The sequence below is a fragment of the Hippocampus comes genome, unplaced genomic scaffold, assembly GCF_001891065.2.
Source record: "Hippocampus comes isolate QL1 unplaced genomic scaffold, H_comes_QL1_v1.1 scaffold2, whole genome shotgun sequence".
Lineage (NCBI taxonomy): Eukaryota > Metazoa > Chordata > Actinopteri > Syngnathiformes > Syngnathidae > Hippocampus > Hippocampus comes.
The window spans coordinates 314,113-331,912 of record NW_017805139.1 but is presented as its reverse complement, the minus strand read 5'-3'; the positions used below and the strand labels follow the sequence as shown (position 1 = coordinate 331,912).

At 46.2% G+C, this 17,800-nt stretch overlaps 1 protein-coding gene across 13 annotated transcripts in view; it reads left to right on the top strand.

Moving 5' to 3' along the window:
• The first annotated feature begins 210 nt into the window (after positions 1 to 210).
• LOC109514385 (transducin-like enhancer protein 3) overlaps positions 211 to 17,800 on the top strand; it is a 25,235-nt gene continuing 7,645 nt past the window's right edge. Inside the window, exons 1-13 of one of the 13 annotated variants that reach the window (XM_019867430.1) lie at positions 211 to 335; positions 779 to 980; positions 1,264 to 1,364; positions 1,573 to 1,636; positions 4,169 to 4,213; positions 9,443 to 9,505; positions 9,837 to 9,941; positions 11,579 to 11,617; positions 13,551 to 13,755; positions 14,131 to 14,189; positions 16,359 to 16,481; positions 17,123 to 17,173; positions 17,560 to 17,721. In XM_019867430.1, coding sequence (XP_019722989.1) covers positions 957 to 980; positions 1,264 to 1,364; positions 1,573 to 1,636; positions 4,169 to 4,213; positions 9,443 to 9,505; positions 9,837 to 9,941; positions 11,579 to 11,617; positions 13,551 to 13,755; positions 14,131 to 14,189; positions 16,359 to 16,481; positions 17,123 to 17,173; positions 17,560 to 17,721 — 1,041 coding nt within the window. In that variant the 5' untranslated portion in view covers positions 211 to 335; positions 779 to 956. Of the gene's footprint in view, positions 342 to 778; positions 981 to 1,263; positions 1,365 to 1,572; positions 1,637 to 4,168; positions 4,214 to 9,442; positions 9,506 to 9,836; positions 9,942 to 11,578; positions 11,618 to 13,550; positions 13,756 to 14,130; positions 14,190 to 16,358; positions 16,482 to 17,122; positions 17,174 to 17,559; positions 17,722 to 17,800 lie in introns of all 13 variants that reach the window. The other 12 variants (XM_019867433.1, XM_019867432.1, XM_019867431.1 and 9 more) reach the window with 12 other exon arrangements.

The following is a 17,800-nucleotide window of genomic DNA, read 5'->3' as shown; positions in this document are numbered from 1 at the left end:
AGGACACATTGGAAGCCACTTTGACTACTACTGGATTTAATATACTCTTATATCGAAGTGGGTTCCATAGTCCTGCTGTACGGAGGACGTCCACTGCCTCGGCACCACGGAGGTCGAAACACAGCAGAGTGGAGAAGCGAAAAGAGGACGGAAAGGAAAAGGGAGCGGATATCTTTATTTTTATTTTATTTTTTTGTTTTGCTGGAGCGGATATCTTTATTTTTATTTTTTTTTGTTTTGCTCCGGTGACTTTTGCGAATGAAGGATATACTCCGACCTAAGTGTGGATTTTAAAAATTAACGAAAGGGGGGCGAGGACGGCAGTGGAGACAAAGGTAAAGGTGAGCGACATTACATATCCGCTAGATAGAATGTGTGCGTGCGTGGGTGCGTGTGCGTGTCGACTTTGTTCTTTGTGTTGGACCACCATAGCAAGCCAGTGAGAAAGAGACTTGTGTTCGTAGAACGCCTCTCACCTCGATAGATTTACGAGGAAACGAGCCCAATGTTCATAAGGGTGTGATCCAAACTATCAGTGTATACACTTGAGGGTTGTTATTCTCACTTTTTTCCTTAGTCGAAGAGCTAGAATTATTTCCACCGAATGTGAAAGAAGAAGGCGAGATCCACTTCCACACCAGCGTGTGTGTGTGTGCGCGCGCGCGCGCGCGCGCGCGCGCGCGCGCGCGCGCGCGCGCGCGCGCGCGCGCGCGCGCGCGCGCGCGCGCGCGCGCGCGCGCGCGCGCGCGCGCGCGCGCGCGTGCGCGTGTGCGTGTAGGAGAAGTGAGAGCTTCGATGCCGGGTGACTGAGCGCCTCGCAGCCGCGAACGGTACTTTGTCCGGGGCCGTCCCGTGCCACCCGTGGAAGGGCTGGTGACTGGTGGTGATTTGCTGCACTCGGATTACTTGAGGAAAAACACAGGAAAGCAACGGGTTCCCTCGTGTGAAGGACAGATATGTATCCGCAAGGCCGGCATCCGGTAAGTAGTTGTGCTTGATTTCAAAATGGACATGCACGCCACCGCCCTTTCAGGTGCGCCCTCGGTGTGGAGCTACACACCTTGCTATTTAGTATCGTGCGGCGAGAGACTACAAGGAGTGGTGGGGGGGGGGGGGCAGAGCTCCGAATCAGTCGATGTACCAACATGTGTTTTAAAATACATTTCTGTATCTTTGTCCACATTGCATCGATAGACATATTCGCCCCTCCCTGTCCAGAGGAAATTGGAGGTCGTTCAACAAACTGTTCTTTTCGCTCCGCAGGCGCCTCACCAGCCAGGGCAGCCTGGTTTCAAGTTCACCGTGGCAGAGTCTTGTGACAGAATCAAAGACGAATTTCAGTTCTTGCAGGCTCAGTATCACAGGTATAACGTCGAATCTACTGTGTAAACATTACTGTCTTCCCACTGGAAAGTACTGAGAACGCTTCTCATTAAGAACTTTGAGTAGCTCCACTAATTAAAGATTGTACATTTATGAATGAGACTCGGACAACAGCAGCAAAACGATGATTGTGATTGCCACAAATGGAGAATGTAATCAGATATTTATTTATCCTTCCCTCTCCTCAAGTCTTAAAGTGGAATACGACAAATTGGCCAACGAAAAGACCGAAATGCAGCGGCACTATGTCATGGTAAGTGCGATCATTGTCAAGATGTCCATTTGATTCAACGTCCTCTCCTCCATTTAGTCACAGGTGCGGCAGAGTGGTGGCGATGTTGCCCAGACGCCATGTTAACGCTTGTGCCTGCTGCTTTGTTGTTGACTCTCCAGTCTGTGTATTCATTGGATTAGCAGCGGCAGGGCGGGGGTGGACAAGGGGCGGTTGAAACTCGAGCAAGGGTCAAATATCCATCTATTGATTGCGGCGTGTGACGACCCCCATCTATGGCCCCGGGGTCCTCTTTATGACCCGACGTGACCCTTCCCGACAAACCAAGTATGACCTGCGGCGGGTTAATGGCCACCCTGCAGGCTTTGAGCACGAATCAAAGGCTTTCCTGTATTCCCCCCCCCCCCCTTAACTATCCCAACGTGACACTCCTGACACCCAGGGGGTCCTGAGATATGGAGGGCATTTGGTGTGTTTTTCATCAGCCCGTGAGATAATCGAGGTCACCTGTCTATTTTAAGACAATCAACTCGCAGTCCAAACTAAGATCCACGTGTTAAACTTTAAATCAAACACTATTTTTCATTGGGCAGATTTGTAATTGGGCAGGTAAGATTTCATTTGCATTCAACCAATTTAACGGCGTTTCGGACAATACAGTGAAAGCAATACACGTGTTGCACAGAGAGTTGATTGTACTTTTCAGTCTTTGTGCTTTGTTTGTGTTGTGTACATACATGTTAATGCTACAATACAACCAGTGGAAAAACATGCCACTGGTGTGTTTTAATCCCAATAGGCAACTCATTCACAGTGTTTGGTCAGTCTTCACTTAGGGCGGGGCTTTAGGCCCAAAAATCATATTACGGTATCAATTCCCTTCACGGGAACACTATATACTTGGATATACTGAGCCTAAAATTTACTCGTCGATGGTTGGAGGGTGCGGACGACAGACGGCGGCAGTATTGCGCGTAACCGTAATGGTCGTCTGGGACGGACGGGGGATGGGGTTTCAACAGGCCCTGAAATGGACCCGCCGTTCGGGAATCACAATGACATTTATTGTGCAAATCACAAGTCAGAATAAAGTGGGGCCACTCCCTCACGCCAAGAAAAAAAAATGCTCATATTTTAAATGAAAACAGTGCAGCTGCCTTTCCGTTTCGTTGTCCAGATTTTATTTTACTGTGCCCATGATTTAAATAGGCTTTATTAATTTTCTGTTTTCAACTGTCACAAGGATAACAGTTCTTATATTTAAAATATTTATTCTACTACAAATATACTTGAATCTTATCTGTCTCCTCCTCTCGGGTGGCGGTGACGTCCTCCGTTATTTCCTGTCTTCAGTGCCTGCGCACGTTATTCTGTGTCATTTTCTCCACCGTTACTTAATTAGTTGCTTGATATTTTGCCGTTCAAATTTAGCTACGCTCCGCTGTAACACGGTTCCAGCCAGAGCTATGTGACAAGTGCGCTGTCACAGAAGCACTTATTTCAGTGTTTTGCAACTGCATTTTGATTTAGCCTGGCTTCCCGTCTTTCTCCTTGGGTTCCCTTCTTCGTCGTCATAGTGCTGCTTGCTTACAGAAGTGTCGCTTTTTCGCCGCCGTTGAAGTGATGATTAGTGACTTAATGCTAGGTAGACACCAGATGCAAAGCAAACTTTGGCCTTTGCATCATGTTTAGCCACGTTAGCTATCCAGCCGCAGCTCGTAGGTAGCGCAGGCGTCACGAAAAGTGTGCAATAATCATTCAACGGCGCAAAATGGCGAGGTGATGTGGGTGTACAATTTGGGCATTTCTGTCACACTGAGCAGTGTCAATGTGCATTCCCGCGGTTGGACGGTAGGGTCCCAATCCCTCCCTTAGCTAATTAATTGTAATAACTTTTTCCCCCCAGCATTTTCTAGTGTGTGTGTTCTTCAATCCTGTTCTTCTGTTGCGTGGCGGTGGACTTTTGAGGTTGTTTCTGATTGGCTCAGCCTGATAAAAAGCATATACCGGTACCTGTAATTCCATATGAAAGTGACCGCACATCTGTGCTATATGCATATTGCATGGGCCATTATCGCGCTGATATTTTTGCGATAATTGTGCAGTCCTAGTCTATACCACGTACCCCTCTACTACACGCTACACTTTTATCACATGATAAAATGATGATTGTTTTGTCAGCCAGAACCATTTTAGAACTCACTACATGAGACACAGCACTTGAATTATTACCAGCATGCTGCAAAGGCTGAAGTAGAAGCTCCATTCCGGCATCATGTTCTGTCACGTTTACAATATTGAGAATGCAATCTTCCGTAAGCATTTTGGTATTGTAAACATGCTCCTATGTTGAATTCCGGCTGCAGCGCATTGGTCACACCCGCCAAGAACCGACCAGACTGCATGCAGAACGCATGAGGTTCTCATTCATGAGTACAATTTAGTGCAGTATTTATAATTCACCTGCGCTATTTTTTTTTTTTTTTTGAAGATGACGCATTCAGCCTCGACCGTCAGGACGTTCTAATGCTTTGTCTTCTCTTTGGCCTGCAGTACTACGAGATGTCCTACGGGCTCAATATTGAGATGCACAAACAGGTATGTAGTCATATCACCCCCGTCTGTGTTTAGCCAAAACAATCTTGTTGTCCCTCCGGTCTTTGTGGAATACACACACGCACCTGACCTTAGTTCCTACCCTCATCTGGAAATGCCTTCAGGAGGCACACATACTGGCTTTCTGTCGTGAAAATGCTGACAGGCTAAACAACAACATGAAGGGCACGCTGCCTGATGGGGATGGTTTGATAAGATTAAAGTGAAGTATTTGGCAGACTGTCTGAGAGGATGTGTTTTAGTGTCCCCTCTGAACGCTCTGGTGTGTGTGCGTGAGTGTGAGTGCGCGCGCACGTCTCTGTATTGTAATCTTCCTCCCTTGCCTGCCTTGTTCCAGCTGAACAAAAAGCTCATTAGTTTAGCTGCCACCCTGCACCGGGCATCCTGCTGCCGGCTACTGCTGCTAAAGATGAAAAGGAGAGCCCTGATTAGTACAAAAGTACTTTCATGCAACAGCCAAGCTTAGTAAAATGAGCAGATGGAATCGGATATGTGGAAGTCCTGAGATAGTGACCACATTTCAGACCCAAAGTGACTTCGTGGTCTGTTGTTTTTTTTCAGTTGGGGGGGAAAAGTCACAGTCCAAAGCATAATGGGGATTATTTTCAATGCAACCTTTGCTGTTACTAACATTGTACAGAGGTCGACATTGCATCTCGACTGCAGAGCGTCCTTTGAAGATGGGATACTGTCTTTGTTTCAGAGGTTAAGATTTGGTAAGATGAGTGGTAAGACTTTGTTGATCCCATTTCATCCGAAATTAAACCCCAGCTGCAGGATATTTAATCATCATAGTTTAATCAGCATTTTCATAGGCTTGAAATAATTTTGGATGTCGTTAACTCTGCAGCCTTCATCGCTGTGAAACTATTGTCTCATCAGGTGTCTGCTCAATCATTTCATTTTCATTCACTTGCAGTTGATGGTTGCACTCGGTTTCCTGCCATATTTTGCTCAGAGTTTCCGCATCCGAAGTGAATGATGGCCCCGGTGCCGTTAGCGCTGCAATATGACGTGTGACAGTCGGAGGGAGTGAGAGGGGAGGTATGGAGCCGTCGTGGCCCTCAAATCGAGCAGGTTCATGGCGTCAGTGCGAGGGTAACCCAACTGGAACGCGAGCAGCAAACGGCGCCGTTGGTCCGCTATCGTGCTTTTTGTGGGCGTGTTTTGTTTTTTTGTTTATCAAGCAGCTCGTTGTCCCGCTCCCTCCTCTTTTGAGTGTTGTTGTTGTTGCTTCGGCACCGCAAGAAATGTGCAGGTGGTTGATCCGTCTTCATGCTGGTAGTGGTGTACAAAACAAAGAGGGTTCAAGTGGGGAAAGAGACAGGAAAGGAGCGAGACGCTTCGGGGTAAATGAGTTAATCGACTGCTCCTCTCCTGTGTGTGTGTGTGTGTGTGTGTGTGTGTGTGTGTGTGTGTGTGTGTGTGTGTGTGTGTGTGTGTGTGTGTGTGTGTGTGAGTCCCCTTTTATTTTATCGATAAGCCTGCCGGTGTCAACGGAGCACTCTGAATAATGCATGATTCCCGCCACCCCCCTTATGCCAGCATTGATGAGCGAGTGTTTGTGATGACATCAGCGAGAGGTAAATGGACAGCCCCCTGGCCCTGGATTATTGGATGCAGGCGGCCATATTACTTTGCCTGGCCGGAAGATTGATGGCAGTGTGAAAGAAGACATCGGCTCGCTTTGTTCTTATCAGTCCAAAGCAGATTTGAGAAGCAGAGCAATGAGCTCACACACTCCCCTGTGCGTAGAAATAAATACTCTTGTGACTTACATGGCAATGCCAGCGATATCTTGACATGGCATACATACCGCTCTCGCCATCCTGCCGCAGAGCCGAGGCGATCTCTGCGGCTGCCGCGGGGTAATTTGTTTTGACAGTGTCTGAGATGATGGCAAAGGCTTCACGTTGGAGGTAATCACCCTCGCTTGCTGTCAATAAGTGATTTTAATTAGTGCAGCTCATTAGGCCGCCTCAGCGCCGTGCCCTGCTGACTTTGTGGCGGGGCTTGCGCTCTCTTTCCACTACCGTTGTTCTCTTATAGTACCTGTTTATCTCGCACGCTCACTCTTGCATGCATTTAGATGTCACTTGTCAATGTGATAAGAACACAAAGAGAAAACACACACACGTTTGGCGAAAGAGATTTTTTTTTTTTTTTGCTTTAGTTGCACCATCGGCAGGCACACTGTGTATGTGTCATGTCCTGACTTGGTGTTGGAAAGAGGGGAAAGTGCTCCATCAAGAAGGATATCGGCTTCCTGGATGGAGGAAAAAGAGTGTGAGGAGGAGGGAAGAGCAGCAGAAAGCAAGCTTGTGCAAATGAATAATTTATAGCGGATTCCTGGAATTGTTTGCCAAGGTGATGATGGGCGACCTGTCTCTAAGCCAAAACAAACTAACTCCGCGAACACACACACTGCCTCTCAAGGGAGGTTGATGAGGTTACTAGGGTTCTGTGCGAGACGTGCTTTATTTTGGTTGTCTTGCAAAGGGGGGTGCGGGTAGGAGAGAGTGTGCGCGTGTGCTTTTGTACTCACAAGCACTGGATCATGGTTGTTGGAGTAGAAAGTAAGATCCGCTTTGTCTGTGTCTATAAAAGGCTTGTGACAGAGAGAGGATTATCAAAACATTGTCTCCTGGATGTGATGATTCCAACTTCCCCAAATGAATCTGTTGGCAATCGTCAAAAATACTTGAGCTGCTCTGGAAGAACTTCACTTGAGTTTTGCGGGTAGGTGCCGACAAATAAAATGACACGCGTGCAAAATATTCTCCATGCATTTTTTAATGAAGAAGACACAACTACTACACCTAGTGCCTCTTTCTTCCTGCGCTCTAGCCGAGAAGATAATTTCCCAAACAACCTCCCACATCATATGCCACTTGTTTTCCTCTGCAATTGAATCCTCGTCTCTGCTCTCCACTCGGGGACTAATGCCTGCAGCGACAAACAGCCAAATGGCTTTCAACGCACCATTGACAAGAGGGATGCAGTGGAAGGAGAGAGTGAGCGAGTGAGAGAGAGAGAGAGAGAGAGAGAGAGAGAGAGAGCTCTCCATGCTGTGTTGCTGCTAAACAACCCTGAGTACCTGTAATTGTGGCACGGCAGTGAAAAGCCCCTGTCGCCCTCTAAGGCTTCTGTTTTCAATGATTTTAAGTGACAGTAAACTCTTTCCAGCGCCCATCTCTGCCGCTAAAAGCCCCATGACAAGTAGTCTCTTTTAAATGGGAGTCAGAATAATAAAGGAGTGCTATGGCAGTGATGTAGGCCCACTGTAGTTTACTTCTTCACGGCAGCTGTCATCAAAATTAAGAGCGCACATTCAGCCGTCAGAGCACAAATCGTAGTTCTTAGTGAGTCGATTTTAAAAGGGCCGCTTGTTGTTGCTCAGTGCGGTGGCGAATTGTTTACTTGAGTCAGGTTTAACACTGCACACCCTCCTAATATTTTTGACAAACGTGCGCCGGTGTTGCCAAAATCCGGAAGCAAACATGGTTGCGAGTGAAATAATTTTTCAGCCCAAATCAATGTTTGAATCTGTGTTTGGTTTTCCAATGAGACCTGTGCTTCAAGATCATTCAAAAGCCTGGTTTGCCCGACATTCGGTACTGCGGATCTCCAGTGAGAAGAAGGTGCTGACAAAATCGCTGCATTTTCAGTACATGGCCAAGAGATTCTAGGATTGCTTTCAGCACCTCGGAATTTCTTTTGTTGTGTCTATTTACTGTGAACACATGGATATTGTTCTTTAAACATTTTCATTTGCCGTTGCTCTAATAGCCAAGTGTGCCAGCCAGCATGCCACTGTTTTCTCTTCAACTATTTTCGCTCCCTTTGTAGCCATTTCCAGTGAAACACTGTAATCCCACTGTGTGTCATTGCAGCCAGCCCCCACTAATGATGATGCTTTATGAGTTCCCTCTCTTGTCTTTTTTTTTTTTAAAGTCATGCCGCTCCTCACTTACCCGCTCCCCAGTTATCCCTCATTAATTTCCTGTGCCGATCACATCGACAGGCTGAAAATTCAATTTAATGACCTTCCTCTGTGCCGCGCCTAATATGATTTTACGGGCTGTTCTGGTCAGGACCCCAGTGTAATTTACATAACGATCATCCCTGCCGGATAGGGTTGCCCCAGCAACAGAGCTGTGATGCGGGAGGGGGGGCGGTGGGCATGTTATGTGAGGAAACGGAGGAAGGGGGAGGTAGTGTGTCGTGGAGATGAACAAGGAAGGCTGTGACGGGGCATTGGCGGGATGAAGGTGGCTGGATGTTGAGAGACAACAGTGAGCCAGGTCTGACTGACACAGAAATGATTCCTTGCTTGGCTTCCCTCTCCTGTAGTGCGCTGCAAAATCAACGGAGTGACACAAAGGGTTGTGGAAAAAGGCCAGTGGCACCTCCTGTCTCCTCCTATCCACTTTCACAGTCAAACAAGTCTAGGGTTGAAAATGAGTGGAATGCAGCACACACACCTGCTGGGCTTCCACCCCTAATCTCTCAGAATCAATTAGTTCGCCTGCCTTGCTTCAGTCAAACCGCATTACCTTGGCGTCAAATCAAAGCATTTCACGTCACCGGTCTTCGCTGCTCCTCCTTAAGCTTTTCTGCTCGTCTTCATCCCCTCCTCAGTCTCTGGAAAGTACACTTTTAAAAAGGTTAAAAAGCTCAATTAGCCTTCAAGGAATATCTGTAGGCAGGCACCGAAGCATCCATTTATCCAAATGCAGCGCTGAAAAGTACTCTATGTGCATGAGACCCTGCCGTATCTATCGTCTTGCTCTCCCAGCTAATAATCTGGTCGATACCAAAGATGCCTCTGATAGATAGCGTCCGAGGCTTAAGATGACTGCTTCAGCCTGCCCCGAGCTCCCCATGGGCAGTAATTATGAAGCATGGACCTCGTTAGTTTCGTTCCAGCCAGACGACATTAGCATACTTCAGCCTCCTAATTATATAAGGGCTGAGTCTAATGGTGGCGGTAGAGAGTGGGGCGTAAATTTGTTTTGTGGCGGACCCAATTTAGTGAAGGGGTCTATCCAACTGAACCTTGAAAACATTTGTTTGTGTATGGACATCGCATATGCCTCATTTTGCCGTAGTGTCCTGTTTGGCTGCTTCATTCACGTCTTTCCTTTACTCACTGTCTGCCGTTCATCCAGACTGCCATATCAGTAATATTTTGTCTCCTTCTTCCCGTAGACTGAGATTGCGAAACGTCTCAATGCAATCCTGGCTCAGATAATGCCATTCTTGTCTCAAGAGGTAAGTGTCACTGCAGCAAGAAGCAACTTAAGTGCGAGATGTTCACTCATCATTTTCCCCAAAGTACAAAAAGTGCAGTGGAAGCTCCAAAGTCAAACACAATTCAATTTAGACTTCAGGCCCATCTCCGAGAGTCTCCATGACTTTATGGGTTCAACTGTATCGACTTATCGTCCATACGCCTCCATAATAGGAATGACCAAGCTTGAAATTCAAAACCATCGAGCAAACAGTCATTTATACCAGATTACTGTTTTCTTTTGGGGGCCAATTTAAAATGCTGGTTTGAAGTGTAAATAATTGCTTTTCCTTCCTGATGTGTTTCCTCTAGCACCAACAGCAGGTTGCTCAAGCTGTTGAGCGAGCTAAACAGGTGACGATGACCGAGCTGAATGCTATCATCGGGGTACGTGGACTTCCCAATCTGCCTCTCACTGTGTGTATACCCCCTCTTCTTTCTTTATTTCACCTGAGGACGGGGGCAAATCTGTACGTCGAGAGGAGTGTTGGCACCCTAGACCACGGTCAAATACTGATGATATCCCAGCGTGCTACATTATGTTGGGAGGTTTCTTTCACCTTCATGTTCTTCGGTTCAATTGGCCAGAGTTTCAGTATATGTGGGAGACAAACAGGGAAAGGGCAACAGATTCAGGAAGAAAACATGGGGTGGAAGTAGTCTTCGCTGATGTCGTTTTAAGTCAGCTTTGCCATCCAACCTGTAGATTTTGAACGCTCAGACTGAATGCAAATAACAACTTCCTCTGTAGGTGTGCAGACTTGCCCCTGATTTCAGTGTTGTGGCATGTTTATTATTATTTGTTTTACTATAATTCATAATGTTTTGAAAGCGAAGCTCATTTATTCCCTTCAATGGGGTTGTGCAAGGTACGAGGCCAGTAAGACTTACTGGCCTCCAGGAGGGATGATATATCAATTTATATTGTTTTTCATTGCTACCCCTTGATTAATTTAAAGTTCCAATGAAGAGACTTGCCTCGACAGTAACCTAATGGAGTCTTTCGGTCAAGATGTACGGTGAAATCACAGTTGATGCTATTTCCGAGCTAAAGGTTCTGTCTGCTTTGACCATCTTTGGGGCCTCATTTCAATTTTGTATTTTCCTCTTTCTGATTCAAGGGCAGAAATCTAAGTGCACTTTAAAAACCAGTAATTGGCCTTTTAATAGTTACAAGCCAACATTGCTCTCGAGCCAACGAGACCTTTTGCTTATTTGGTCCTCCATCTGCTTTCGTTTAAGCACAAGACGCTTACCAATAGCCGGCTTGGACCCAGATGTTAAAGTGACCCTTTTGATTAGTCTTCTCTGTAGCAGAGGTTAGTCAGTGGTTAGCTTGTTCCATTGGCGAGGGCGCAGGTGGGGTGGGGATGGGGGTGGGGAGGGTCAAGCCTAATGAGAGGTGGATAGTGAAATTCGATTAAACTAAATGAGCCCCGAGCACAACCCCCGGTTCTAAAGATAATTACTTCCTATTTCCCCTTGAAAGAGGTCAGCCTGTCAGCAACAGGAATGACCTTTCTTTAATTACAGATGGGTCGGAACCGACAGAACACAGGGAGGGGAAAGAAAAGCTTTATTATTTGGTAGCAGACGTGGAAGGTAATCAATCTCCCTGCCGAGAGAGAGTGCAACTTGACATTCAAAAATCGGAACGCCAACGTCCAATCGAACCGTATGGATTTGAGCCTATCAGCAGATTTTAACATATTCAAACTGTAGGTAAATATTTTTACTTGCAATGACCAGCATCTGTCTGTTGTAAATAATGTATGTATGAGGAATGTGACTTGTCATTGTCTTACTTAAGCACGGGACTTCTCGTGCCTCATTTAGTGTTTGACAATGCACGGCTTCGTTTGCCTTTTTTCCAAAATTGGGAAACATGTTCCGGGCCAGCCCAAGCCAATGTGGCGCCCGAGGCGAGATTTCATATGGCGCATTGGCAACCGGGTCATGCTAGGCACATTAGAGGTGTACTTGGTAATGGTATCATTGTATGTATGATTGTCATCTCTCTGAATCTGTTCTTCCTGTCCTCTGTGTTCCTTCAGAAGCAGCAGCCGCCTCACTGTTTCTATCCAACCTTCATGGTCAGAAATTACTCAAAGCGCCATCTGTTTAAAACTGCTTGCCATCTATATAACATGCATCGCTTTTGAAATGGAGGTGGTTAGGATGATGCTCGATTTGAGTGTGTGGTTGGTATCTTGTCAGACGTCCGTGTTACCGGGGTGTCACGGCTTTGCAGGAGACGAAAGGATAAGCCGCATAAACGTTTGCTGCTCATTAATTTGTGTAATCAGTCAGGTGTGTTTTCCGGTAGGTCATGCGATAATCAACGATCACTTGTTGCGCCAGGGTGCCAGCTGGTTTGCGTTGGTGCTGGTGTTGACGCTTGCTCTGGCTGACAGTTGTGTTCTGCAGGGAGTCGGCTTCGCCTAGTTAACTTTAATTGCCTTTTTCCTGTGCAAGTTGCCTAGGCTGCAATGGCGTTTACGCATAATGAAAATAGATAAGACTGAAAGGGAGCCAGCTCTTTAACCATGAATATTGAATTGGAAGCAATTTATTTCAGTTCCCTCTACCCGGTCCCCCAACCGCCATTTCTTCTCTCGCCTTTTTCCTCACTCGTCTGCCCAACCACATTTTACTAATGAGGCTTCTTGATAACGATCCCTGCACACTTTTCCTCATTAGGCTCACTGAATAGGGATGCCCCTGCCCCAATCCCATGCTCACGCTTCCACTCTCTTGTTAGCTACTGATTCTCTCTCGCTACTTTTGCCGCCTTTGTTGACGTTTTGTCCCCCATACCTCACGGGAAAGAGTGTGTGCTTTAGCCCGTGCACGCTTACGGTATCAATTGGCACTGCTGGCTCTCAGTTGCTTTCATTTGCGATTATGGTTCCACGTTCACGTCGAAACACCGAACCGAATACGATTCAACAATTTCCATCAGTTAAATGAGCCTCTGCGTGATGAGCACTCTCTTGTCTGTTTCCCGTATTGCATGTAAGGATGATGTCATTGAGATACAATCTAGCATCAGAATAACAGTCAGGATTTTTGCGCGCAGTCGTTGATGGATGTGCTAAGTGTTATTTAACCTTGTTTTAGAGCACTTGCTTCCCTTTGCCTGAGTGGCTGTTTAACTCGTGTCTGTTGACTCACTTTAACCCGACTGCCTTTTACACACAGACATCTGAGGCCTCTTGGGGGTTGTGGGTCGGCATTTGTATGACTGTGCTGAAAAGAGGGTTTTAGTGGAGATTATTTTGCTCTCATTGTTTTACAATCCACACAACTTTGTTGACAGAAGACTCCAAACGTACCTCCAAATGAAGAGCATGAATTCGTTGTGGCTTGTGTGAGAGCACTTGAATCTGGACATTTGAGCATCTGAATATTTCGGAGAAGTTTCTGTTTCAAACGCTTCTGCGGCATCATCCTCACTGTGTGCTTGAGCACAAAGCAAGGCCCATGACGGCACGGTTTGGTCTAGAAGAACTGTACTTTGCCCTCACAGAGCCTTGAACTGAACTCCGTCACCAGTGAGATGAAATTCCGTCAAACGCACTCCAACATCTTAGACCGCCCCCCCCCCCTCCCTCTAGGAATGTGAAAAATGGGATCGCATCCAATCATTATCTAATGGCCTTTTGTGTCAGTGCTTTTGTTGGTACAGTATAGAGTGTTTATTTATTTAGTTGTGAACAAAATTGCTGAACTGGACATGTCATCACCTGTCATCCTCCTTGGCGGCTTGAATCGTGCAAATAATATGCAAGAAAAGACGATATGGTGTTTGCCCACAGTAGGGAAATGAATTGCTTTCCTCTCAGTGAATGAGCTGTTGGCAGTCGCTGTCATCTCGCTATTATCCAAAATCGGTTTGGCCTGGGAATAAATGTTGGTGTAAGCCAGCGCTAATGCATGCATCCAGTGCGGTCATACATGCATTCACTTCCCAGCCGACCCACTTGTCCTCTCGTCTTCCCTCCCGCCTCCCTATATTTGTTGCAGCAGCAGCAGCTACAGGCCCAACACCTCTCCCACGCGGCGCACGGGCCACCTGTGCAGCTACCCCCGCACCCATCAGGTTTACAGCCACCCGGCATCCCCCCTGTGACGGGTGCTGGCTCTGGTCTGCTTGCGCTTGGTGCTCTTGGCAGCCAGGCGCACCTGCCCGTAAAGGATGAGAAGAACCATCACGACCTGGAGCACAGAGGTGAGGAGCACCCTCTCTCTCTCTTGTCTCACTCACTCACCCACCAAAATGCCAGTTGATATACAGTGCAGTTAATTGAACATGCTGTAAATGTCACGAGGAAGTCAGAACCAGAGACATTTTAAAGACCAATTTGTTGCTGGCCCACCAAGCATGAACAAACATTTACCAACCAGTCATAGAAAGGTATTCAATATTATTTAGAGTGGTTTTAAACAATTTGTTCTTAGACACCGCTATGAAAATGAATCATGCAGTTGATCACATCACAAATGAGATGAATCTTTGATCTGAATAACGTATTACTTTTGTCTGATGAAAGCATGGAGACGTTGTGACACCCATACTAATTTGCTTTTTGATTTTCTTCTTCGGGCCCCTCATCGTTTCATTCGCCTCTGGCTCTTCCTCTGAAAGAACGAGAGTCGAGCACGGTACGTTTACTTCCCACTCTTTCCTTGTACCCCATGTGTGTCCCGCCTTTGCCGGTGATTAGGTGTACCTTACAGAGACGGAAGATCCTTAGAAATCCACGTTCACCATGTAAGACCACACGTTTTGTGTATATGAGTGCTCTAGCATGAAGGTATTCGCTGACTGAAATCAAATATTGAAGTCTAACCAAATAAAGTCTAAAGCCATCTAATCCTCGAGGAAAATGACTCCAGTCGGACAGAGCGGATTAGTAGGCAGCTAGCTTCTTTAATTTCTTCTCAACTTTGACTGGCCTTCTATTCTTTCCGTTCCATGGCGACTGCTCGATTTATTTTGGGCTGCCCACGACCTGACTCCCTTTCAACTGCTTTCATCTTGACATTTTTCTTTGTGTGCCTTCATTTTTTTTGGGTGCTTGTCTCATGAACAATGTTCACCAGCCAGCTCGCTACCCCTGTCTGTTGGCATTTTATAACTTCATCCTCTCATGTTAAAGCCTCTGTTTATTGGACTGCCTCGTAGTGCTCGCATAACTGGAGCGCAACGCTCTGTTGGATGGGACAGATTACGTTCCCATTGACTGGCCTCTCTGAATGGGCCCACTCATGTCTGAAGGGAACCCAAACTATGCCTCCATCTTGTGTAGTGACAAGCGCCCACCAGCGCCGGCATATACGTGATCTTGCCACACCTCTTTCGAGTGCACACCCGCTCGTGCTTCAAGGTTTGCTATTCTGTTGTCTCTGGTAATCCAACACCAGACAAGGTGGAAAGTACACGGTTATTGAGTCCAAGCAGCCCTTTAAAGGTCACCGGCTTGCATACAAAGACAAGCTGTATTCCATCGATCATTGTCTCCCTCCCCTTGCCTCAAGCGAGCAGTTACTGCACAAATGTTTTGATGCAAGATGCAGGAAACTGGAAGTTACAGAATCGTGCTTAGTTGAAGGAAGTTTAGCTCTCTGTGCTGGCCCATGCAAAAGCAAAGAGTTGTGGTGTTATTGGCCGCGTTTTTAAACCACCACTGGGCCTGAGTGGGACTTCCCCCCCCCCCCAGACCACTTTTCTTGCTCATTCCTCTTTTCCGATGAAAGCACCGGTTTGTTGTGCTGCCATTCAGTGTGGCCTGCCCTCAGAGTTCTCTCCTCACCCTACGTTGTTGCCTGTCTGCGTGCTTGGCCATGCCTCCACAGAGCACCGGAGCCCAAACTACTACAAAAATCCCGTTTGGAGTTACTTCGAGCGTGCCAGTTCATGAGGGCATCCCCACTGGTGCGGAGAAGCTCATTGCCACATGGCTAGGATCTCATCGCTTGCCAAAATAGTTTCACTTTATGCTCTTTGCTCTCTTCCTCCTTTCTTTGGCCTAATTTATTTTATGTTCCCTATTGGTGACGCCCCCCACCCCCTTTTGTGTTGTCACATTGTCGTCATTTTATATTAGTGGCCCCTTTTTAGCCTTACCTTTCCACTGGGTTAATTTTTGATCAACTTTGCTGTCAGTCCTTTATAGGGACTTGTATCTGACCTGACATAGTGCATGCAATCAGATCTTCAGGCAGTTAGCTTTATTGGATGATGGATGAGAAGGCGACTTGCATCCTTCTTTTATTTGCATGCACATGCATGTTGTTAATCTGCAAGTATTTCAGTATGTAATAAACAGTCTTTGCTCATATTCTTCTTTGATTTAAATTATTGAATTGCTTCAGGCATATTTCTGAATGTTTGACTTTACTTCAGTGTCTGCAAGAGGATTACCCATGGATATGTGTGAACACAAACATGTCCCTCGGCTGTCCTTTACGCTCTTCTATGACAAATCAGTCCAGAGCCTCTGTGCACTTGGTTTCAGTCAATAATTGCCACAGCTTTGAAGAATAGAAGCCCAAGTCTTGTCTAGGCTCTCGTAAAGTGTTGGTTAGAAGTTGGCAGAGCAGTGCTTTCTTGGTCCCTCACATCTGGCACTTTCCTTGACTAACGAGTCAATTTGTGCGTTTACTTGCGGTCAGTGCCAAGATAGAGCAAGATGACAGACTAGAGGCTGAGTTAGCTTTCTCTGGTGTTTTTTTTTTTTTTTCTTTTTCTTTCATGTGAATAATTAAAGATTGAGGATCTTTTGGAGCGTTTAATTTACACCGACGCATCTCTTTATTGTTTGTCGGCAGAATAATTCTGTGTCGCCATCAGACAGCCTGCGGGCAGCAAGTGAAAAGCACCGCGGCTCGTCAGATTATGGCCTTGACCCCAAGAAACGTAAAGTGGACGACAAGGACAGCATGAACAGATATGTGAGTGTTTATTTTGAATTTTTTTGCTTTCATCATATCATTTTAAAAAGGTACTGACAACAGCTCAATGGCAGTAGTAATGCGGGCAAAAGGAAGAGGACACCCGGCCATGGAATCATCTCAAATGTTCATCCAAAATTGAGAGCACTCCTAAATTTCTCGGTAAAAGTATTGATTCAGCAGTTACGGAAGGGATTGAATTGAATACAACTTTATTGTCAAATGTGCTGTATGTGTATACAGCACAGATGAAATTTCTTCCCTCTCAACATAAAACGAGGAGCCGCTGCGGGTGTCCGCGCCGCCATCAAAAGAAATTGGGATGACCCCAATCCCAACATTGAAGTGTTCCGTACACTGTTTACTTATTCAGATTTTTTTTCAGATACTGCATGAGAAATTTAGTTTCTGAGAATGTAAGTATAAATAAAGCAGCACTTTTTAATGTGAGTTTAAATGAAACAAACATAGACACCCCCCGCCGCCCCAAAAAACACAACATAAAAACAGGACAGAGTCTGCTGATCACAGAAAATCAAATTAAAAGACCAATTTACCTTCTCAGGTTAATATGAATGATCCTACTATTTTTAGACGTTGTATCCTTACTGTATTGTGTCTTTGGCATGCCTTCATTTTAGGATAGTGACGGAGACAAGAGCGATGACTTAGTGGTGGATGTTTCCAACGAGGTAAGACCGCGTTGGGACAATGCTGTCCAGCCACATTCCGCAGTGTTAGCATTGCTAAAGACAGCTGCTTGTGGGGGAATCGACACCTCCCGCACTGTTGCCAAAAAGTCTGTCCTAATGTTGATTGTGTGTGTGTGCGCGTTTGTTTGTTTATCATTCTTTTGGTGACCAGGCGTAAAATAAGACAAAGATAAAAGGGAGCAGCAGGTGAATGAGGAGTATTTGTGTACGAGAGCGTTTGAGCACACATGAGTATATATATCTATATATTATCTTTGTTTGCACATGAGGCCCTCAGTTTGTTTGACCTGCGTGTACATGCCAGTCTCTTTCCTCCGGTCTGTTTGCTTAGTCTCACTCCTCGTCTGTCTCGTTTCACGCTGTAGGATCCAGCCACCCCTCGCGTGAGCCCTGCTCACTCTCCTCCAGAGAATGGCCTGGATAAATCACGGGTTCTGAAGAAAGACGCTGCGCCCAATAGCCCCGCCTCAGTGGCGTCCTCAGGAAGCACGCCATCTTCCAAAGCAAAGGACCACGCCCATATGGCAGTAAGCGCCATTTATACTGTATATTAAAAAAAAAAAAAAAAACGAACAAAGAAGGGGCTTTGGGGGGGACGCAAAAGTT